General features: G+C 38.5%; 1 protein-coding gene across 1 annotated transcript in view; it reads left to right on the top strand.

The window, feature by feature from the left end:
• FAF1 (Fas associated factor 1) overlaps positions 1 to 24,475 on the top strand; it is a 147,874-nt gene that overhangs the window by 109,927 nt on the left and 13,472 nt on the right. The window contains exons 14-18 of the mRNA XM_071436706.1: positions 6,999 to 7,135; positions 9,585 to 9,673; positions 18,963 to 19,043; positions 19,369 to 19,446; positions 22,379 to 22,594. Of these exons, the coding sequence (XP_071292807.1) occupies positions 6,999 to 7,135; positions 9,585 to 9,673; positions 18,963 to 19,043; positions 19,369 to 19,446; positions 22,379 to 22,594 (601 nt within the window). The remainder of the gene's footprint in view (positions 1 to 6,998; positions 7,136 to 9,584; positions 9,674 to 18,962; positions 19,044 to 19,368; positions 19,447 to 22,378; positions 22,595 to 24,475) is intronic.

Raw genomic sequence — 24,475 nt, 5'->3', positions numbered from 1 at the left:
AATCAGCCCCACTTGATTTACAGGGACAGCTTAGTATCAGTAATAAAGTCATGATTTCAGTACTGTGGAATGGCAGAGTAAATTCAAACAGCTATAAAGACTTTCCTTGTATAAGCCAAAAAACTCTTCTGAATGTTTTGATCCACGGATGTCATTCTATTCCAAAATTAGTCCTAATAGTTGTTTCCAATTTTCTCATTAATGAAATGAGGGTCCATCCTGAACACTGTAGAACAAAACCAGCTCCAAATTTGTGTCATTTTCCCCAACTTTTAATGTTTGTCAGCTGACACTGATACAGGAATGTGCTTTAAAACCTGCATTACTGTACAATACCACATTTCTTCTGGAATCTTCAATCATCTCCATTCCAACAAATTTAGGAGAGTCTGTAGGTAGGACTAAAATGCTGTGAGAGCACTGGGTACCTGCCAGCAGCAGTGCAAGAGCATAAGCATTACAACTTTGGGAGTCAGATACTAAAAATTTCTTTCTGCAGCCATGCAGGACTGCTACTTTGTCAAAATGAAGGAGAAGTCTAGTTAATAAAGTTGAGAGGAAGGTTTCTTTTGGCTTCCATGGGTTTTAATTGCCTCTGACATCAGGTTTGCAGTGAAGGGAGCAGTTTGAGTAAGTTCAGTGATTATGAATTTTTTCATTAATCTTAATAGCATTATACTAAAGGGGAAATAAAATAAGTAGCCTTCATTAAGGAAAATAATGTGACTTTTACTGTTAAGGAGCATACATGAAATCTTTCTCTCCTACAGTTTAGACTTCAATTTAAGGAGCAACTCTGAAATATTCCTGTGATCTGTTCCTGTCAAAAGAGGAAAAAGGCCACAAAGCTACACATATATCTCTAACTTTAGCTCTTGTTATATTCCACTCAATTTGGTGGAATCATGAGCTTAAAAATCATTGTTTCCTTTCAACTGCTTGCAGTGAAGATTGCTACTATGGCCCTTCAGACAGCAGAAATTTGGGGGGAGGTGTCAGGGATGGCATTGGGGTTTGGCTGCAGTGGTGCTGGCAGTTCTGGCCCTGCCACTGAGGCCAAGCACAACCTGCACTGGGCCATGGCTTGGGCTGGGCAACTCCTCAGGTTTCCAGAGGGATTCTGGGATGGACAAACAGGAGAGCCAGACATGAACAGCTCTACTTCTGGCACTTTTTACTTCAAAGAGTTGAGTCAATAGCATTGTTCTAATACAATTATGTGCATGAGAGTTGTGTATGTTTCTGCAAACACGTGCCTAACTGGTTTTGTTAATTCATTAATGTGCATTAATATATTTGTATCCAGGAAAGATGTATAGTGATATATACACACACACATGCACACACACCTTATATTTCTACACACAGCATTTACAAACACTGATAATGCATAATATTAAGAGCTTTCCAGCACACATGGTGTTTGTTAAGCAAGCCAAAACCATAAGACAGCGACTCAAAAATCTGTAGCAGCTTTTTAGCTTTTGATATCATTGCCCTTGGGCACCGTATTTCAAGGTGTTGCCAGTTTTGCTCTGATGACAGGTATTTGTTAGTTTTAATGTTCAAATGATAGTTTTTCACTTTGCTTAAGCTTAGGAAAGAGTTAATTCACTAAAGTGCTTCTCAGCAGCAGGTTGTCTTCACCTGCAATTTCCGTCATCAAGTGATTAGCCATATTCACAGCTGCTGACCCTTAATTCTAACCTACTGAATGATGCATGCCTGGATGAAGACCAGTTGACCATATTACTCCAACTCCCCAATCCCATTTGATCCTTCAGCAAATATATTGCAGGTGTGGGGTCTGTGAGAGTGGGAGGAGGTGAGTTAATTTCTCACTGCCTCTTCAGGAGTGACCACAGATTCTGTATACGTTGCTTGCAAAACTGTTGGATGTGTTCTTCAGGCACTAAATCCTTAACAGGTTTCACAGAGTGGTGTGAAAACCTTTTCTATTGTATTCTGCAATTTTTTATTTAATTTACTTTAATAGCAATACAGTGCCAGTTAATAAAAACAGGTCAGAAGTCTAATTAATGTTTTAAAAATAAAGGTTCTCAAACACCAGGCGAGTTTGTCATTTTCTGTATGGTTTGTTTTGAGGAGGAAGAGGAAAGAAGGTGAGGAGGGAACCCTTCTGTTCCATGATTACATCCCACCCGCTCATTTTCTCCTTTTCTCCTTTGCTTTTGATTTTAGTGGCGGTCTTAACAGAATGTCAAGATCAATTTGCAGCATGGTTTAACTCAAGGTTTGCATTCTGCCAGCAGCAATTGTCCCACTGAACAATGCCGTGTGTTCTTGTAACTTCAGAAGCTTTTAGAAGGCTCATGGCAAGGGCAGCATCTAATGACTTTATTAGTGTAGGGTTTCAAAATGGACTCGGTAATTGTTCGCATCTCTTTGTCATTTAGTCATAATTACTGCATGGAATTGTTCAGGGTTGCACTTGTGAATAGTTTCCTAATAGCACTGAAACGAAGAAAAAAAAGGGAAAGGATAAAAGGTGATTGTCTCTTTAGATGGAGAACAAAACAGCCTGTAAATAGATGATGGTTAAACTGTTTATTATACACCCACCAGAAAAGGTAAACTATCCCTGCTTAAATATTTATGTGCTTCAAGGTAATTTCATGTTAGTAATCTAAAAATGTCCAAATTTGGAAAACTGAAAATCAGCAGAGAATGCATTTTGATCGGGTCGTGATTAGGAAGATATGGGTGTCTATAATAGCCAACTATAAATAGAAAGCAGCCTCTCTGATGTTATCAAGATTTTCAGTCCTTTAGCAATGTTTTAAGGTCATCTGGGAAAAATAGTTATTATACCCAAGGAATTAATTAAACTGATAGATTTGTAAGCATATGTTTCAAGTCCCCACTCTAAAACAAAATCTCAAAGAATGTTCTATCCCACTGTACTCAAACTACAACCTGGTTGATTAAGCTTGTTGAATGGAAAAGGTGAAAAAATAAAACTTTTTTGTGTGCTGTGCAAAAGAGGTGAAGGCAGAAGAACAGGTGGTCAAGACAGATTTGTTGGGCTGTTTTGAGGAAGGATTTGGTTGTATTCTCTTATTGCTTGTCTCTTCTGCTGTATTTGTGCAATCTTTCCTCCAGTTTGGAGACTCTCATTGACCTTACAGAATTGTGTTTTACTTGTCAGGATGATTCTTCGACTTGTGAAGATTAATCTGAATTCTCTGACTTCTGATGTGCTTCTAGCTTCTCCCACTTTACCAACATCTGTAAAGCAACCAAACACACTGTCTGTTCTTCTCTAGGCTATTATTTCATCTGTATATTAAATCTACCCATGGCAAGCCTTGGATTTTCCTTAGGAAATCATAGAGTACATAATGGGTGATGGTGAAAGTGCATCTTGTGTGTTCCATTCTTTGTGCGGTGCTCTAGCAAGGGATCGAGTTATATTTTATTTATACTTTCACCAGTGACTTTGCCAAGGATGGACCAAGGGGTTTCTAGAGTTCTGTGGTTTACACTGAATGGGGTTGGGAAGTATTTCTCTAATCTGGTTGAGCCTTTCAGGGTGGGAGTCAGATCTTCCATGTTTTAGGAGGAGATGGATAACCCACACGTGTAGGCTTTGCTTTTGCATAAAGTGGGTAAAATCCTGCTTTTTAACATCTGAATCAGGTGTTTAGCATGTGGATCCTGAAGGTGACACCCACATAATTCGATTTAGGCTGCTGTATATATCTTTAAAACATGCCTTGTGTCTGCTGCTCCTTGTGTTTGAGGTACGACCCTACCAATGTGGGTAAGGCAGTAACTCTGAATTATGGAGAGCAAGATTATTTTAATATGCCAATTCAGGACCTCAGCTTTTACTCTTTTAAAAATGTAAATACCTAATACAAAAATGTTATTTTTACATTAACATTTTAATGAGTCTTATGTTGACTTTGCACATTATATAATTATTATTAAAAATAATCAGAAACCTTGCATATTTAATATTCATATTTGTTTTCCTAATGCTCAACAAAGAAGTTACTTTTTTTCCAAACTCATTTCTGAAATGTTAAAGGCTGTTAAGGGTTGGCTTTGGGAATTATCTAGTCATAAATAAATCACACTTTTTTTGGCCCAAAGTCATCCACTTTGTGTTCTGAAGGGAAATAGGTCTTTTAGAAGAGATTGTCAGATTTTCTGCTGCTGCTGATTTTTGAGGAGGACCTTAGGCTAAAAACATACAGAAAAAACATCTCCAGTGCAGCCTTTCTGTTCTGTTAAAAAGTCCTTTCCGAGAAGTATAGTGGGCACCATGTGCCAAAGGGCCTCATTGTAGGAGGAAACTTTTCCAAAGTTTTCCCTTCAGTGCATAGAAATAAAAAGTAACTTCAGGAATTTATATAAGTAAGACTGTAACAAATAACCAGATCTTGGTTATTTCTGTTGTTACAGAAAGTAAAGAAAATCTAGAATACTTTGAATACTATGAAGATCTAAAATACTATGATTTTTTTAGTATTTATTTTGAATGCATTTTTCCGTATATTTGACAGCTGAGTTCTCTCTTTATGGAAGAGAATTTGACCTTAGGTGCACTAGACATTTGCTAAAACAATTGTTAAATAACATTAAGTTGCTGGGGAGAGGGTAAGAAAAGCAATGAGAGCTTGCAATTTTTTTTTTTTTTTTTTTTTTGAACATACAAGAAGTATTCAAAATGTAGCACCAAGTGTGCCTCTGCACATTCCAGGAGCACACTACAGTGTGCAAGATGCAACCCTTTTCCCTGGAGGGACATCTCTCTCTTTGATGGACTCCACAGGCCCTTTTTTGGCAGCTCTGGAGATGCCACTGAGAAATCTGGCACATTTCTGTTTAGATGAAAGTGAAAAAATCCCTTGTAAGTAATGTACAGAGTAAGATACTGGATATGGCACCAAGTTGTTTTGGTCCTGCTCGCTCCTAACAGAAAATATTAGCACGGAGGGGACTTTTTTCCCTTTTTTTCTGGTTATGAATCTGAAAGTAAAAAGGTCTACAAATACAAAATCAGTAAAGGCAGAAAACGGGGAAAAAAAAAATTCTTCTTTCAGAATTCTTTGCATGCAAAACCTATACCTACAAAAGCATATTTTTGGACTGAGTTATTGGTTGACTAAATACAAAATAGACTTAAAAAAAAAATTAACAAACCAGCACCTTTGACTAGTACAACTAGCACTGTAGGAATCTCTTTAGTTTTGTTCCTTCTAGCATTATTCTCTACAGCACTTCTTCACTTCCAGTTTAGTATTTTGGTTTTCCATGAAACTTGAGTACTGTTCTTCTGTGCTGTGTTGAAGACTGTTAAACAGTTTTGATACACAAGTCTAGGAATTCAGTTCAATTGTCCTCTGTCTTTATTGCTTCCAGGGCTGAAATCTTGAACTCACATAAGTAATTTTCATTTTGCTGTAGAGGATCACCACTGACTTCTGTGAGGCCAACATTTCACTTACCTGTTCCCACCTTGAAAGGAAAACATCAAAAGCCATTATTTATCTGAAGAGTTGATCTGTCCAGACTTTACAGATGCTGTTTTATCCTTACCAGATGTTGCGTGTCTGTGTCGCTGTTTCTGATATAGCAGAGTTTGTTCAGCTTTTTGATGTCTTCTTTGTGGCTGATTGTTCTGAGTTGAAAAATCCAGAGAATCAGGGAGTAACACTTATGGCTTTGAAATACTTGCTTGCCACCCCCACCCATTGCCTTCCATCCAAATTCTCTCTGAGATTTTTTTAGTACTCCAGGTGCCTCAAATAAGCCCAATGCTATACTTGTCTGAGTTAACAATTTTTAGCCATTTTATTGGATACAATATATATATAGTGATTAAAAAAGTCACAATTTTGAATCTTTTCGGTATCTTTGAGAAGAAATTACTTGGAGCACTTGACATTTTCATGCAGTTTGTCTTTTCAAATAGATTTGGCTTCTAATGCATGTGACAATGGGACTTTGCTCTTCAGTTAGAGCATACATTTCAGAGTAGTTGTTACCTAAAATATTATCATAAGGCATAAGAAAACACACGATTTAAGTTGCCTTTCATGAACATAATTAAGAATTAATAAGCCTCTGCCAGTGGCTAGTCCTCAGAATTTCCACTGTTTTGCCTTTTGTGACCCGTGTTATTAAAAGTCCATTATTTTTACAGACTTTATTAAATTGGATCTTATTAAAGCATTCTATATTTGCATTTGGTCTTTCATAATTCATTATTATTATGACATTTACTTTTTACCATCAGATCTGAAAACATATCATAAGCTACCCTTTTCTCTTGAAAGAAATGCTAATTTCAAACAGTCCTTTAATGGAAGAGAAAAGCTTTATCAGTTTTTTCATTTATTCAAGATCGTGTTAAGAATACTAATGTTAGACTTCTGTATGCTAATATCTAAGAGCGTTTTTTTGGTCAAAAGCTTAGAATTATTGTTTTTTAGACCACACTGCTAAGTGTGTCACTGGCAGGGCACTGGTACAAAAGAAAATACAATTCTGAAGTGCCATGTTTTAATTCTGTGACTGATAAAACCAATTTCTTGATCTTTCATTTTTAAATTATGCTTTCATATGAAATTTACTATTTTTGTACTTCACCATGTTTATTAGATTGTTGCTCTACTTAGTTTCTCTTTAGAAGTTTTAAACAATTGATTCAGCATGATTATTTTGGGGAGTAGTTTTGAATGATAGTCTTCACATAGTGTAACAGGAAATGGAATTCTCCATGAAATAAATCACTGTCTCGAGCAACTGTTAATTGTTTTAATTTAGACAGCCTGGACTCTATCATGTTTATAAATATTATAATAGTTTAGTTCTAAAAAGCGATAAAGAGCTCTAGAACTGAATGCAGAGTGTGTTAAACAGTAGGTAACATGCAGTTAAACTGCTGAATTTTGCATAATTATTTTTTTAAACTTCACTTCAAAAGATCCTCTACAATGTTAACTATTTATTTCTTCCCCCACCAGGTTTCTGACAATGTGCACTAGACATTTTGGCAGTGTTGTAGCCCAAACCATTCGAACTCAGAAGACAGACCAGTTTCCACTTTTCCTAATTATTATGGGAAAACGATCATCTAATGAAGTGTTGAATGTAATACAAGGTACAGTTCTTTAGATTACAGGTATTCCTTATATGGGTATTGAAACTGTTATAAGAGGTCTTTGCTAACTCTTTCTCTTTTAAGATGTCCAGAATATTAATTTGTTACACAAAACACACTTTAAGTTGCCAGGGTATAATTATCTACTACTCATAAATGTATTAATTAGCATGGTGTTAGAGATTGGAATTACCATGACTGGAGTAGAATTATAGTTTACATTTTTCTTTTATTTTTTTAAGTGGAAGCTAAATTTCCTAAATAAGGAGCTACACTTAGTTTTCCAAAATAATATCCAGATACATTCCTGATTTCCAGAAGATCCTGGCTGCACTTTTTGCATAGTGCCAGAATGCATTTGGTTCTTTATGTGTAGTTCCTTGTTAATACCTGAGCTCCTGTTGCTAATATTTGGACATGAGTTGCTTCTTCAGACCTGCCTGCAGCATCAAGACCCCCCCCATCAGGTCAGGATTGAAATTCCTAATACAATCACACATAAATGAAGTTTTCTGGCTTACATGAGCAGTTCTTTCTGGTGTAACCATTCCTCTGATTTCACTGACAGCAAGGTGACTTAGATGCGGAGTGTTGCCCTCTGACTGCTGTTCTCAGTAACTCTTCAAATCAGAGCACATCAAAGAATGGCTGCCTCTCATTTCTCCTGCTTTCTCCACAAGTTTGCCTTCATGACACTGTGCCCTCATTTTTTTATTGCTTATATCTGGCAATCTTTATTGTAATCTCATTTTCCTGAGGAAATTCAGCCTCAGGAAATCCTGCCTTTTGCAGACAAGCATTAGTGTTTCTTTTTGCATCTGGGATTAATAATTTTCTTGAGGAATCTGCAGTGGACAAAATGGTTACTTTTTGCATGGATTTTGTCTCCTCAGTGCAAGGTACAGCACAACACTAATTCATAGTATAAATGCCTGCAATTTATAAAACATATTTCATAGGTTTCATAGGTTATTTCATGGAAATAGTCTTATCAATAGCTTAGTTTTCTGACTCTGCAGTACAGTTCAGAACCTTTGCCATCCCATTGAGGTCAGCGGTGCTACTGACTTAAATTACTTAACTCCTTTAGCAGCAATTCAAAGTCATAATACAATGCAGTTTAATTCAGATTATTTAATGGCATGAGTTAAATTTTAATGATTTGTGAGGTTTTCTGCAATCTTTTGCACTAAACTAAAACAACCACCTATTGTAGCCTTACTTAAATTCATCCTTTAGCAAAAATCACACAATCTCTGCTTGTCATTTTCCCAGGAATGGGGACACTGGTATCTTTTAACAATACTGCCTCAATGAATGGTATCCTCTGAAGTCCTGCATGTTGTAGCATGTGGGATAACATTTTCTGCTAAGGTAGCAAATGTTAGAAAGGGGAACAATGAGGGCCTTTCAGGGCTGGGTGAGAAGGCATGTTGACAGAAGAGATACAACTATATAGAAACCTAAGACCCCATTGGTGTTTATTGAAATGCAGACTGTCTTAGTTTGCTTTTGATTTTTACTTTTTTCCTGGGGTTGGAAACTATGGGGACAGTCTTGTTTTCTTTAGTGGTGCTTGTTCTGCTGGGGTCCAACAGCTGTTAAGGCTGGCAGATGTTAGGACTTCATAGTTTTTGACCATTTCTCATGGTTTCAGATCTTTTAACTACTATGACAAGTGGCTTTAATGGGTAGTTTAGTCTTCAGTTTAGAAAGAGAAACCAAAGAATGCATCTTGATAGGAAATTAAAGTAATCTTTCAGTTTTAATGAACACTGGAAGCATGCTGGAAGGAAACCATGGGGAGGGATCTGTTTTCCTATGGATGTGTTCTATTTCATGATACACACATGGATGACAGAATTTTCCACTTCAGTAGCTTTGCAAGTTTTTTGAGACGTAAATAGACTGAAGAAAATGTAGTATTTGAAATTTTATTACTAGTTATATCCAAATAAAACATGGATCTATTTGTCACATCTATTCAGTCATTGTTTTGTGGGTTTACAATTGTTTTAAACCAATCCACTTGGATGCTGCTGCCAATATCCTACCTTGTGTTGCCTGACTTAGCAGTTGCTTTGGTCTCCCTGGGAATTCTAAAACTGTAAAATCAATTTCACATAAGAGAATCCCAGATCTACTGCTTTCCTTTAACATCAGTGACTAAAAGACAAAATAGAGTTAATTTATGCAAGCATAAAAGCAATTGTTCAGATTTGCACCATCTGAAATTTTAACCTGTGATCAACCTTTGTAAAAATAATTTTGAGTTTTCAGTAAAAGGTGAACTGAAAGCATTCTACTGAGCTATTTGCATTTTCGACTCTTGTCTTTTTTTTTTTTTTTTCCTAGTCTGGCTATTTCTTATGGATTAATTCTAAAATGACTTCTTTTTTGTTTAATAACTTTAATGAAATGAAGTTCAGCTATCTTCCTTTGTTGCTAGGTAACACAACAGTGGATGAGCTAATGATGAGGCTGATGGCTGCAATGGAGATCTTCAGTGCCCAGCAGCAGGAAGACATAAAGGATGAGGTGAGCACTGAAAGTTGCTGCAGATACCTCCTGGCTTCCACTAATCACTGGGGATGTAAATTAACCAGATGTTTCTTTACCCAGTGGAGTGGGGTATGGTGTATTTTAGTGTCTCTTCCATTGTCAGAAGTTAAAAATGTAAAGTCTCCTTTGTGTATTTGGGTCTTTCAGAACAACTCCTCCTTTTTGGTCTTGTCATTTTCAGTTTTTTTCCTTTTTCTGAACATTAGTGACCAGTGACTGGTTAGATTATAGTGATATTATAGAGCTTAATATGCTCATACAAGGCAAATTATCAGATTTTTTGCCACTGACCAGCTCCAGGTCATAGGTAGAAAACAAAAATAGATTAATATGTCTTAAATGGGATATGTCTGTTTAAAAGGGAGCTGAAACCAACTTCAACCAGTACACCAGTACTGAACCACCACTCAGAATGATGCAGAATGCATAAATGATGACAAGACTTCTCAAAACCTGTGTTTCAATTACACAGAAGCAGACAAAGTGAGTTACACAGCTGAAAGATCTTTATCTGTTACTCTATAAATTAAGAGTGACATTTTTAAGTAATGAAGTTCTTAGGAATTTGTAATAATAGGTGTGTTGCCATTCAAGATTATTCTTATCCTGTTGTATAGACATTGATTGACAATAATTCACAAAACACATTCTTCACATTTAAATCTTGTATCTCATTAGTACTGACTATAATATGAAGGCACATTATCTGCACAATATCTGTCATTCACTTTTTCTTCTTTATTTATGTTACCTGTAATTCATTGGTAAAGAAATCGACTTTAATTTTGTTAATACTGAACACAAATTTAAATATGAGGATTACAACAAAAATCCAAGGCAAAAAAATAACTAAATTTTTTATTGCATTTTAACAGGAGTGTCTTGAGTATGGGAGGTTTTTTAATGCTTTAGTAAGAAGGTGAAATTTACATCACAGATGAGCTCCAAGAGAGGTTGAGAATTAAAAACTATACAAGCTGATAAAAAGGAAGAAAACTGAGGGAAACAAAAGCACATAAAGTCAGAGAGATAGGAGCAAACAAGGGATAGGGGAAGAAAGTAGAAGTGATAGGAGAGGAACAGGACATCAGACCCAGAACCAGGAACTGGCTCCTGTCCTGGGCTGCTCTTTGTCCTTCCCTGGGTGGCCAAGAGCAGTGACAGTGACTGTCCAGTCCCCACATGGGATTGTTGACTCCTGGTTTCTTTCCCCAAGTGCCCTTCCTATCCAGGGAAAATGGAAAATCGATTTTTATACATTTCTCCAATATCTACCTTTGTCCAATTCTTCTGTAGTCTTTTGTTTTTCTGTCACTGAAAGCACCAGTGACATTTCTTCCCAACAGGAGCTTTTTCTAACACACTTTGACATTCAGAAAAGTGATGGAAAATTTCATAAACTTTGGGGGCAGCTTTCCAGACACTATGGGTTCTATACACAACTGGGATATTTACTTACACCTTGGCTCCAGTCGTTACAAGCACACTGAAAAGGTGATCTCAGACACTTTGCCTTTGAAGCAGGAAGTTTTCAAAACAAAAAATAACCTTGCTTTATGAAATTACTATTCCAGAGAGGGAGTATTTGACAAGCAGTCTGTACTCAATAGAGGGCTTCAGCCTGAAAACAAAATATTGCCTTTTTGTGGTTAGCTACATAACATGTAGCTTTCTTGTAAGCCTTGTACTTGACAACTTCAAGTGTTCAAACATCAACACCTTTTCTTTCTTAAGATCTTACTGCAGTTGGTGCAAGTTTTTCCCAAATATTACAATAGCAAACAGGATACAGAGTCCGGTTTCTGTTACTGTTTTCTTAATAGCAACAATAAGGCATCATAAAACCACAGGAAGATAAGCAGAAAATTCTTTTGTGCTTTAAAAAGAGGAGTCATCAGTGTAGCATTGCTGTAAACAGAAGTGTGTGTGAGAGAGAAGCAGAACTGGAAACATTTGTAAAGGACAGCACGAAGCCAGCAATGAGTGAGTTTATGCAGCTGAAATTCTCATGCACATGAAAGCTTCCAGCACAGCCATTGCACAATCCTCTTTGGCACAGTGTGTTTTGCAGTGCCCTCTGATGGTTATTTGTGTACAGGAGGACTGGTCCCACTCCAGCTGCTGCTCCAGGTGTTCAGCTGATGGTGGCTGTGGCTACAGGCAGCTCCCTGTCACTGAGCACCTGCTGGGGGTGTAGGTGGGATGCTCAGAACAGCTTTACCAACTTACCTCACCTGAGTGAGCCACCTCATTAGCTGCTGGCAATAATAGTGTGCTTAGCTAAATCCTGTGCTTTTGTATCCGTGTATTGGTAAAATTTACCAATTTAGCCTCATAAGATTTTAATGGGGCAAATCTCTTGCATATTTTTTTAGTGTCAAGTGCTAAAATACCATCACTTAACTAGCAGTTGGATTTAATTTTTAGATTTTGTGTTGTACTCTTACATAATCTCCAAAGAAATACCTTAAAAGCATTGGGATGCACATGTGTACTCATGGTAACCCAACATCCTGGTGTATAACTTCTGCACCTGTTTTCTCTCCCAAGTTTCCAAGGGAGATCAGTCTGCTGTCCCATTCTTTTCCCTGCCTCTCCAGGGTTCTGGGTCAATCATGAGCTGTTGCTGTGTTGGCCAGATGACATTTTGGAAACCTCCTGCCTCTTTTGGACCATGCTGTTGATGTGCCATTGTACATACACAGTCTAGGTGTCTGTTTTTATAATTTTGCTCCTAAAATTGCTGTAAGAATAAGCCACAAACAGCAAAATTGGATTAGCAGAACACTGATGAGCTCACAGGGCTCTTGTGATTAGAAGTGGCTAATGGATAATTCAGTTGTGGATTCAGTGACCATCACCAGTGAAACCTCTTGGCCAGGATACAGCCCCACCTTTCCCAGTGCAGTCAGGTCTGGGGACTGAAGTCCAACCTCAAGCTGTGTATGCAGAGTTATTCTGCAGCTGCACTGGTGATTCCTGCATCTGATGCACATATTTTCTTTTTCTAACCATGCTTTCTCCCCTGGTCACCACTACAGGAGTTGACACCCGAGCTACTGCTCAGGCAGTGGGGTTTTGCAGAGGGAGTAAAGGTCATTAAGGAGTTTCTCCTGTAAGCAAGAGAGGGTGTCTCAGAGCAGGGATAACCAGGCTGTGCCGCTGTTCATCAAGGTGTGCACTGAGATTTTTCAGGCACTGACTTTGAAAAGAGTGTGTAGTATCAGTTCCTCTTGAGTATCAGTTCCTCTTAAGTGTCAATGCCTGGTGCTGGGCTTAGGAAAACAATAGTTGTAAAATATTCTACGGCCTGGAATGTCCATTTTTAAACGCCCTGTGAGCTTGCTTGCTTTAGTTGGATAGTTAAATAATCATCTCAGTGTGGCGTGATGGGCCCGAATAGATCCGAGTTAGTTCCTTTGTGAGATTAATGTGAAGAGATCTGTGATTAAATCCTGGCATTACAGCACAACACACCTGTTCTGGGCTGATCCTCAACATTTTTTCTTCATTGCCTGAGGAGGAGGCTTCTCAAAGGATTACAGTAACACTTTTTGACAAGCTTATACAGGGCGGAGTTTCCATGTAATGATGGGGCTCATTTGATGATGCCTCAGTAATGCATTTTTTATTTTTGCTGTCAACATTTATTACTGTAAAAGAAATGACTGTTACACAGCTGGTCCAACTTGTCCACATTTAAGTAACAGTAGGTCTCTGGTCGTGTTTATTTTTGTCATTGTGCAACACCGGCACTCCTGCTCTTGGGTTAGACATCAAGGTGGAAATACCCACAGTTGCTTCAGAGACCTTCTTATTTTTACAAATACCAACTGAAACCTTTCATTCACTTTAAACTATGTCTGCCAGCACAACTGCTCTGTAGTGTCAAAGAGAGACACTTAAGAATTTTTAAACTGAAAAAACTGCTGTAAACAGACTCTGACTGAAGATAAGCTGTAGAAAATTGTAGGCCTGCAGAGTCACCATCTTTAATCTCTGTTTGTGGCTGACATCTCTTTCCTAGATACTTCTAGAGCTTGAGGAAAACATAGGTCCTTCCTTATCAATATCTGGATGGGGATTTAAAAAACACGTGAAGGAAAACCAAAACTCCAAAATGGCAGCATAAATTCTTTTTTCTCTTTTCCCTGTCACAGCACTTTGGGGCTTTAGTGACCAAGTGATATTTTCATAGCTGTGCTGTGAGAAGCCTGCCATCACCATGTCTTTTCTTCCTGTTCTGCCTCACTGCTGTCAAATGTAGAGGAAGTGCTTCCATCAGCTCTGCAAGAGACCTCTGAAATTTCTGCTGGGGACTGAAGCTCTGATGTAAATCAGTAGAAATCAGGCATCTGAATACCTTGGGTAATCCGTGTTCCATGGAACACTGTCATGTGTATCATGGTGTATAGTGTTTGCACAACAAGAGATTATGAGAATACACGAAATTCATTAAATTCCAAAGCACAAAAGCATTATGGTGATGACAGCCATCTAGCAAAGATTGGGATTTAACCCCTCAAGAATCTAATTAGCACATTTACTAATTATTACTAGTTATAACTAATTAAACTACAGTAATCAAAATTTGTTTGATTAAATTTTCTGATTTTGTGTTTGTAATATGATAGCAGCCCATTGAGCATTCCCATGGAGCACTTGGCTGTACACAACCCAGTGGGTGCAAGTGCTGCCTTCAAGGGTTTACAGCATGGTTAGAGCCTTGGCAAAGTGCAAGGCAATGGCAGAGGAAAGAAAGAAAGAAGGGAGATAAAATATCTTTAGTCCCAGTGGATTTTAGGGTGTACGTGTTGGTGGCTCCAGTCAGTGAATATTCAGCCCAGCTGGGCAAATGTATCAGGACTGGCTGGCTCTTTTCTCACAGAAAGGCACTGCAGGACTCCTTGAAGATTTTGGGTTTGGTTTTCTTTTTGTCACTTGAATTAATTCCAAAACTGGAATCTGTAGTTGAGCTTTCAGCCTTCAGTGTGGACAGGCAGGATCCTGTGGTGGTTCTGTGCTGCTCTGCCCCTCACCCTGCCCCATCCTGCCTCCTCCTGTGGTTCTGCCACCACTAAAACATCCATTTGCTTTGTCCTTGTCGTTCCCATGCACCCAGCACACTCTGTGTACACTTTTTCCTGCCATATATTCCCCATCATGTATGTTTAAGTTATACAATGTGCAAGTCTGTCATCTTAGTGAGTCAAATTAATGCCTTTCTTGCACTGGTTTGTTTGGACAAAGGGGTGTTTCTCTTTAACGCTTCCATGAATAGCCTTAAGCATTTGCAGATTTTAATTTCAGGAGTGGTTCAGTGAAATGAGCTGTCTTTTAGATGGGCATTCAGCATTTGTAAATACACTTTTTTCTCTCTTTCTTTCTTTCTTGTAATAGCCCTTTACTCACTAGTGCTCTGAGAAATGTCTTCTGCTCCTGGGTATCTTCTCAAGTTCTGTCTTGTCCAGTTTCACTTCACAGTAAAACTGATCCCAAAGGGCAGTTGGGAATAATAAAACACAGCTCCATGAGATAAATCAGGTGCAAGGCTGATTCCTGGGGTTAAATCATTAAATCCTACCTTCAGAAATGACAATAATAAATAGGGGAAAAAATCCCAGAAGGGCCAATGCTGACTTTTCCAGCAAAATATCCCATTCAAAAAGTGGAATATTTTTAACTTGTAGAATCTGCTGTCCTAAATTCAGTCAAGAACCACTCTTTGTCCATCATCCTACATCTGAAAATTCCTGTCACTAGGTATTTCAGGATTAACTTCAACAAATGGTTTAGGAAATAATTATATGAAAGAGTTATCCCAAATTTCCTCTTAATTTTATCTGTCAGTTTTTCTTAGTCTTGATGCACTGGATATTCCTCAGGAGAAGGTTTTCTCTGCTCAATTGTAGCTATCTCATAAGTATTTGGTATTTTTGGGTTGACTGCATCTCTAAGAAGCAGAATAGCAAAGTAAAGTCATAGCTGAAGAATATATTCTGTGAATAAAATCAAATTTTTTCAGATTTCATAACCTTCCATTGAATGTATGTCCTCCCATTGTCTCATTGTCAAAGCAGAAAAGCAGAAATCTCTGACTTCTCCCCTTTTGAGGTGCCAGGGAGTGTTGTCCCCTTGTCTCAAGCCCCAAACCCTTGGGATGTGGATGGTTTGCATTCACACCAGCCTTCAGTCACTGCTGTGGAATTCCTCTGTTTCCAATGAAGGCTTTTTAAGTGACCCAGGATAAGCCATGTCTGTTTATACTTTGATTTCTTGAATAAGGAAGGTGCCAGTTCTGCCTTCATTGCAAAAGCACTGTGGGGATGCATTTAGTGATGTTCCATCGGTGATGACTGCAATTTATGTAGGGTCTAACAGGAAAGTTGTCAGCTGCCTCAAATTTTATTCATGGATAACAATTCTGATTTTTTTATATTAATTATTAGTGGCATGATTACTCTTGACGTGTTCTTTGTTAGTGCAGTGGAAGATTCTCTGCAAAATATTTTCTTTCACTTATCCTGTCACTACTGTGAGTTTCTTTTGTTGCTTTCTGGTGAACTTGAAGCATCCTCATCCTTCTGTAGAGGAAGAGATGAGTAAAATAAGAAACTGCATTACTGCTTTGTGTAATGTTTAAAATTTGTCCAAGGTGTAACTCTGCACCAAACAATACCAGACTTTAGCCGTAAAATCTCTGGAGGAGTTGGTTCCTGTTGATGTGAGCAGTGTTAGCAAACAGAAGCATTAACACAAAAGTAGGTACAAAGAGGCATTGCATGGGATTACATCTGCTGCTTACCCAAAGAGCTCTGGATTCCAGGTTTGTTTTTAAGGTCTGTTTCAGTAAGAACAGTATTATTTCAATGAGGTGTAGGGCTCAGTGGCCCAGTCATTTACTTTTAGATGTGGTTCACATATTTCTATGAGGACCAGGCAGTCATGCGTGGTAATTCTTGACATTCCTGACATCTTTTTCATAATCCACTTCTAGGATGATGAAAACTGCAATGAATAGGGAAGAAAGCATTTTAACTTTTTTTTTTTTTAATGTCTGGAATTCATGTTTCAATTCTAGTTGTAGAATCTGTAACATCAGTAGTTTTCTTTAATTTTTTTTAAATAAACTACAGTAACACTATTTTAGTTGCTAGCAACCTTTGATGGAGAAGAGCCTGTAGTTGCAATAGTTGTATCTAATCTTTCAAAGTTCTTTTGGGCATTACTGGACTTGTGTGGCCTTTGAAATTCAATGTGTGGATTTGGTGTGATACATGGAGTCAAAAAACATAAAACTTGAGTAAGTTCTCTCTGAAATAATTCTAAATATTTTTAAGGGCTTGTCCTCTGGCAGATAACCTGAAGTCATCTTCCTCTAGTGAGCTGATTTGGAAGGGTTATTTTGGTTCTCACTATTCTAAGATAAATTTTCAGGATGCTTATGGAAAGTCTCAGTATAAATAGGACAATTTTTTTTCTTTACTGTTATGTTCCATCTGTGAGAAGAATTGGGAAAACCTCTGTGTATTCAACAAGCTCTCCTCATATTTGGAAAACATAAAAATGGGGCTGTTTAATTATTTCAACTCCCCCTCATCTCAAAAATTGAATATTCATGTAGGGTAGTTTTTGCTATCAGGTTCAAGTTCCCTGAGCAGAGTACCTAAAATTTATCAATGTCCACAGTAGCCAGGAAGGGGAAGGGTTATTTGGTGGTTATTGTCCTTTTTTTGCATTTTACAAAAATTACTTCTACTCATGTTTTGGTTCTGCTGAATAAAGTGATGGTTTCTAAATCTTGGAATGAAATTCAGGACACACTGATTGTACAATAACTTTGGGTCCTTTTCTGTAAGGAAGAAGAATTTAGTCTGGAAAGATTTTGCTACTTTCCAAGTGGAAATTGTATCATTTTCCCTGCAGTTTGTCCTTTCCTCCTATGTTTGCATTCTACTTTAGAGATTTAACCACTGAGATGTTAGAGGGTTTTTTTGAGGAACATCTTGGCATGTTTGTATGTTGTGATAATTACAGTTAGCATGAGCTCCTTCCATTCAGAATTGAGTTTTTGCCAAATGATGTTTTGAGGGGAAAATTGATCACTTAACAAAATGATTCTTTTATGTGGAATAAACGTTGCAGCTGAATAGGAAGATTATATAATTCTTCAAGAAGCAGTAGGTAGTCGACTTTAATTTCTGTGAAACACAGGACAGATTGCCCCAGTGCAGGTGCTGTGTTACTGGGAACTGCAGGGGAGACCCTGCTGGGCCCACCAGCAGTCTCACAGCTAAATCCTATTGATTTTTGTAGGAACCAGTGCAGCCTCTGCAGGGCTCTGGGGGGAATTATGAGATGTAAGACAAGTAAGCACAGGGGAGCAGCCACTGTCTCTGCTTCAGAGGCAGAGTATGAAGCTATTGATTGTACATTTTGCTTTATTTGATATCACCCCAGTGCAGTTATTCCAGCTTTTGGGGATATTCACTCTTTGATCCTCCACTGTGTGGATGATGCCTTGCTTTGTCATTTGTTTGGTTTTGGTAAACCTTTATTTTTTTGTGCTGTGATTGTTGATAGGATACTTTTTGCTGGCATGGTAACCTCCTGTTCCTTCCTTGCCTTCATCTGTCCATTTGAGATACTTCAGAGCAGGACCTGCTACTTTCCCATCTTTGTATAATATTCAGCACTGTGAATTGAGGCTTCTGGATGATGTTTGATAGTCATGACCCTGGATGGACCCTGCTGAGGGGTTTCTGACCCAGGAAGGACCTGGGATTGGGCTTTCTCTGTCAGAAACAGCCATTACCCACTGTCAGTCTGAGTAGAGAGCCAATGAAAATCCAGTCTCAGCACCTAAACCACACTTCCCTGTTACAAAACCATCCAAACTGTTGGGTGCAGGAGGGAAATCCCCCCCAACTCCAGCCCATATTCCCCTGCAGTGACCCCACCATTGGAGGCTGTGCCTCCCCAGGGCTCTGTGCCTGCCATGGCCCTCAGTGCAGAGCCTGGGTGCCTCATCCAGCCCTCAGGCCAGGGCTAATTACCATTCCCTTACCTGGCAACTGAATCAAAGCTTCAGGTAGTCAGAATTTCTAAAGCAACAGTCACCCTTGAGGCATCTCGGAATGTGTTTCTCCTCGTGGTAGGTGAGTGATGTTGAAGTCACTGGGATTAAAGAGTGCTGAGGAACATAAAGATATTTATCATACTGATCCACTATTTGATTTATTTTTTTCTTATCTTTTACTTTTAGGATGAACGTGAAGCCAGAGAAAATGTGAAGAGAGAGCAGGACGAGGCGTACCGCATCTCGCTGGAGGCTGACAGAGCCAAGGTGTGTGCAGGGACAGTGACCCATGGGATGGGAACCCTCTGGAGTTTGGGAATTCTCTGTGCTGCAGGGGACTGCCTGCCTCCAGTTGTGCTCTGAACATGAGACTCTAAAGTCCCCCCTGTTGTAAAGTGGCACCAGACAAAGCCACTAGGACTAGACTTGACTACATCTTTTAGCTAAACCTGTCCTGGCTTTGTTTGGGAAAGGAATGGCAGGAAAATATTGCTTAATAAATATCCTATCTCTTATATTAATTTCTTTGAAAATTTTCTTTGCATTTTTATTTATCACATATTTATGTGGGATTGCCCTTTGTGTTTGTTAGAGGGAAGCACAAGAGAGAGAAATGGCAGAGCAGTTTCGCTTGGAACAGATCCGGAAAGAACAGGAGGAGGAGCGTGAGGTGGGATGTTTTACCTTTTCTGATAACTTTGTGAATTCATTGAGCTTATGAGCACTGAAACTGCCATTCAACACACCACACACTGCAGCTTCAATTCAAAACATACTTTTCATGTCATCAATTTTCTTTACTGTTATTGATTTCTTACTATATATCTGTGAAACAAAAAAAGTACAGCTAAATAATTTTCATCCACTGTTTAATGGCTCTTCTGTTTTATCATCTGGTCTCAAATACAACCAGGTATTAGATGGACCTGCTCACAGTAGATTTGTGAAATGAGCTTCTTAAATGCTGGAATCTTTGGGAGGCTCTGAGTGGCTGCAGAAAAAACCTGTTTTCTGCAGCCACTCCTTTTAAAAACATGGAGCCCTTTCATTTTTTCCAGGAAGTAGCACAAAGCCTACCTGCAATTCTGATCAAACAAGTTACCAAATTTTATTTGGGAGACAATCCACTTACTAAAAAAAAAAAACCTAAGAAAATAAAATCCAGAATTTTGAAATCTGTGGGACTTAAACATTTTCTGAACAGTCTTCTACTGAATCTTCCTTAGAATGAAAATTTGGTTTAAACAAGTACTTTATATCTCTAGGCCTCTGTAAGAAAACAGAAAGCCTGTGCTGTGAAGAGTACTGTGTTCCTCAAACTATTATTTTGTAGATTCTCTCATTTAATAAATCTGAGGGTCCCAGTGCCTCTCAGAGGCTCCTGCAGCCTCTTGCACAGTCTCAACTGGCTGTGAGATGGCAATTCTGTGAGGTTAACAGCAGCTGAACATGAATCCAGTGTAGCAGGAACGGGCTCACCATCAGCTCACACTCAGGCTCAAGCAAGAAATATGTTTTTTTTTTTTTCTAAGTTATTTTGCATGCATAGTAACAAAACAATAATTATTTCTGCTTCATTATATCTGCTCCTGAGCCTTTTCTGATACCTTGACCTTTTGGAAATGGTTTTCTTATGCAAAGGCTGCAACATTGGCCCGTGTTACCAAAATATACCTAGGCTTCCCTGTTTTAATGCAGAGTGCAGTAATGAAAATAATGGGATCTGTTTGCTTAGTAGAACAAAAGGGATTTTAACAATAATGTTTACTAACACTCCCCATTTTCAAGTATACAGATTACTTGGACTGAATTGTTTTGCAACAGTGTTTACTTACAGAAGTGGCTTTATGTTCAGTTTGTATTTTAAAATCTGACTATTGAGCTCTTCACATACTGAACACGTTTTTATCAACAAACTGAAATTGCTTGTTCAGGTCCAAGAGTTTTTAATGTGATCCATCATGTCGTTGTTTTGTGACTTGGTTTGCTGGTACAGAATATCCATTGTAAATTGCCATGTTTTGTTGAGTGGTTACTTTGGGGAGCAACGCACTCTTTGCACAAAGGAAGGAGCTCTAATGAGCTACTGTTGTTTATTTTTCTATAATATAATTGATTGGGTTCAGTAAATAATGTAGCATCTGTTGTTATACTGTGTGGGGAAATGTCAAAACAGCGAGATAGTAAGCAGGTGGTTGAGAATGGAGAGGGAGAAAATTAAAATAGAATCTATTTAAAATATAATCTCATAGTAGATGAGCAAAAATGAACTGAAGTTCTATGTATAAATATTTATACTGAGATATAATTTGCTCAGAGGTGTGTGTGTAAGAAGTAGACTATTTAAAAGCCTTTGTAATCTTGCTTCTGCCCAGTCCTTTCCCTGCAGTGTAATCACCCTCTATCAGTTTCTTTTACTAAATGACCTTGGGGAGGTTTTCAAAGGCATAAATAGCAACTGTGTATACTGAAAGTTCCTTGGAAAAGGGTAAATCCCTGCCTGACTGCCTCTTCAGTTTGAAAAATTGCCTTTTAGGCACATTTTGGGGCAGGCAGTCTGTTTGTGCTGCTTCTTCCATTCATTTACCTTCACTTTAAGTGCTACCTTAAGTGAGATGATATTGTAACAGAGCTGCTTCTGAGTACGATCAAATTTTTGACAGATGCTGATGCTGCCCATGAGTACCAAGAATGCCCTTGAAAATCAAACCCACCTCATTCAGCAGTCTAATGTTAGCCATTGATTTTGTATTAAAAATATATATATATAATCAAAATATTGGTGCTGTAGCAACTCACAGAGACAGAGAACAGAGAACACAGACCTGGGTCCTGCCCTTAAAGTCTTGACATCAGCAGTGTTAGCAGGAAGACAGTCACTACATGACTGTCATGTAGTGTCATTGCAATTTGAGGGCTGATTTCATGCAAGTTGTTGCAGAAAATGTTTTCACCTGTACTTAGAACCATCTTCTTACAAATACTACTACCACACCACCTTTAAATCTTCAAGCTCCCATTTCTCTTCTCCCAGTTTTCTTCTTTAATGATTCCTACTTCTACATGCAGTCTGTGTATCTACTGTACATTCATGGCATTTTTAATTGCATCTTTCAACGGTGTTTCAGTTTATTTATAGTAAATTTCTTGCATATATTTCTTTTCACTCAGAACTGCCATTAAGGGTCCAGTGTACTGCAAATGGTCAATTACCATTGCAAGAGGAAGACAATTTGACAAGTGCTTTTAAAGAAATACTTTTACTGCCTTTTAATTTCTACCCTTTAAGGAAGCAATTGGCCACTTGACAATTATTCTCTCATTCAATTTTTTTCCAAGGCTTTCTGCCAAATGATTAAATTACGTATCCCATCGTGCATTAACTGTAGACCTAATAATATGTGTTATAAAGAAGGATTTATTTTAATTAGTTGTCTGGTGGGCTGTTATTAAGGAGTGAATAAAAATTATTTTGTCATTGAGATATAAAGGCTCTGGAGCACTGCAACACATCTTGAAGTTCTAGAAGAAATAAATAGAAAAGCTTTCTCCCTTTCTTCTCTTGCTGGCATTGGAAAAAATGGTTGTTTTTCCTTCCCCAGGCCATCAGGCTGTCTCTGGAGCAGTCCTTGCCCCCCGAGCCCAAGGAGGAGAGCACTGAGTCTGTCAGCAAACTCCGCATCCGGACGCCCAGCGGAGAATTCTTTGAGCGGCGTTTCCTGGCCAGCAGCAAGCTGCAGGTTGTCTTTGATTTTGTAGCTTCCAAGGGATATCCTTGGGAGGAGTACAAGCTGCTGGGCACCTTTCCAAGGAGAGATGTGAGTAAATGCACCTTTCAGGAATAAATACCTCTGCTTCTTGCTCCTGTGGGATGGATGGGCTGGGATGTTACAGCATAGAAGGTAAAAGGTGTGCCTGGGTATGTTCCAGTGCTACCAAGCTCTAAGCCAGCTGCTGGCTGACCAGTGCTGTCAGATATTACAAACAGAGCTGTGAAACCTGTCTGCAGTGAAATTGTAAAAAATCCATTGTATTCAGTGAAAACTTGAATATGCTGAGCCAGCTTTGCTCATGTGCTGTTTTGAGGGAAGCTCCATCAACACTGCTGGTACTTCACTGTTTAGGTCTGTTATGGGCTGGTACTTCTGATCTTTCTGGTTTTGTGTTTTGGATGCAACTTGATGTTATGAATAAGGCTCAGCATCAGGTAGTACCCAGTTATGCACTATTAAGTATATCCTAATAAATATTTGATTCACCTGTTACATAATACCAGCATATAATTACATCTCCTACCTTGAAATTGTATGATGAACCTGCTGTGGCTGATTTTCAGAATCAATACTGTTCACTGCTTACAATAGCCAATTCTGTTGATAAATCAACAGATCATTTTTGTGCTTGCTCCTAAATTTCTTTGAAAACCCCACCTTTGTGTTTTCTGCACAAAATAGCTTTTATTTATTATTTAGTCATTGCTACAGCAAAGATGAAAGTCAGTGGGGTGCAACTGTGCAAGGGCTCTGGATAAAAGGTGAAGGGAATGGGCATTGCAGAGATGTCAGGACAGAGCCAGGCAGTGGTGGGTGAAGTTCAGCAGCTCTTTGGCCATACTGCCTGAGCACTGCAGAGCAGTGGGGCAGCTCTAGACCAGCTGGGGTTTTGTTTGCTGGAGGCATCTGCAGGGGACTGGTTAGACCATTTTTCACCACAGGAGTTCAGTAATTTCTTGCATATATTTCTTGGATTGCTTTTCCATTTTGTTTCCCATCACTGCCCCTGGGGGAAGTTCACTAGGAATGAGGCTCTGATTGACATGTTTACAGTAGTTTGTAACAGATACCTCTTACTTTATCATCTTATTTGTAAGTACTCCAAAGGAGAAGAAGCTCATCCTTAGTAAGCATACAACCTTGTGAGTGGATGTGGTTTCTGACCCATTTTTGGCACAACTGTGGACAGGATTGCAGTGCTTACAGCTCTTCTTCCACCTTGCCCTGTATTGGGAATCCTGAGCAGTCAGACTGAAAAGCAGGGTTTTAGGAATCTCATTATTCACTAATTAACTTTACTCCTTAAACATGCAGTATCATTTCCAGTGGAAGCAAAGACTAGAAGTCACCTGTGTTTCCAGGATTACTGGTAGATCAGTGTACTTGACAAAAGAAAAACAGTGTTTTTCAATGTACAACAATGTTTTTCAACAATGTACAACCCCAGTCTAAACAATGGGGTTGTACATTTTAAACATTTTGCAAGTCATGCCTCCCCACCTGTAACTTATTTCTGATGTAATACATATTTAATATAAGTACCCTACAGGTATATTACTCTTAACTTTTTACATTTGTTTTTCACTTTACTCTGGCTGTTTCTGTACTTATTCACATTGTCGTCATTATGAATGTTAGTCATCTGTAAAAAACCTCAAAAATCTATCAGGTGAATCACATAAGAGAAGTACTAAAAAAATTAGAAAAGAAAAAAATACCACTAAATTAGAGCAAGCTGATATTGTCAATATATCTGTGAAACTGTCAGGGAGAAAAGGCTGAGGCAAAGAAAGGAGAATTTAGTGACAGGGTCTGGAGCTGTTGGTCGGTTGTGTGGGAAGCAAAGACCCTGTCATCTTTTTTCTATGATTCCAACCTAATAATGCCATGTATGAGGAGTCACATAAATGATTCATGCTGATTGAC

Source organism: Agelaius tricolor, unplaced genomic scaffold, assembly GCF_023055355.1.
Source record: "Agelaius tricolor isolate 1412-34295 unplaced genomic scaffold, bAgeTri1.0.p SCAF_11, whole genome shotgun sequence".
Taxonomy (NCBI): domain Eukaryota; kingdom Metazoa; phylum Chordata; class Aves; order Passeriformes; family Icteridae; genus Agelaius; species Agelaius tricolor.
The sequence above is the reverse complement of the archived record's forward strand: the minus strand, read 5'-3'. Positions and strand labels throughout refer to the sequence as shown.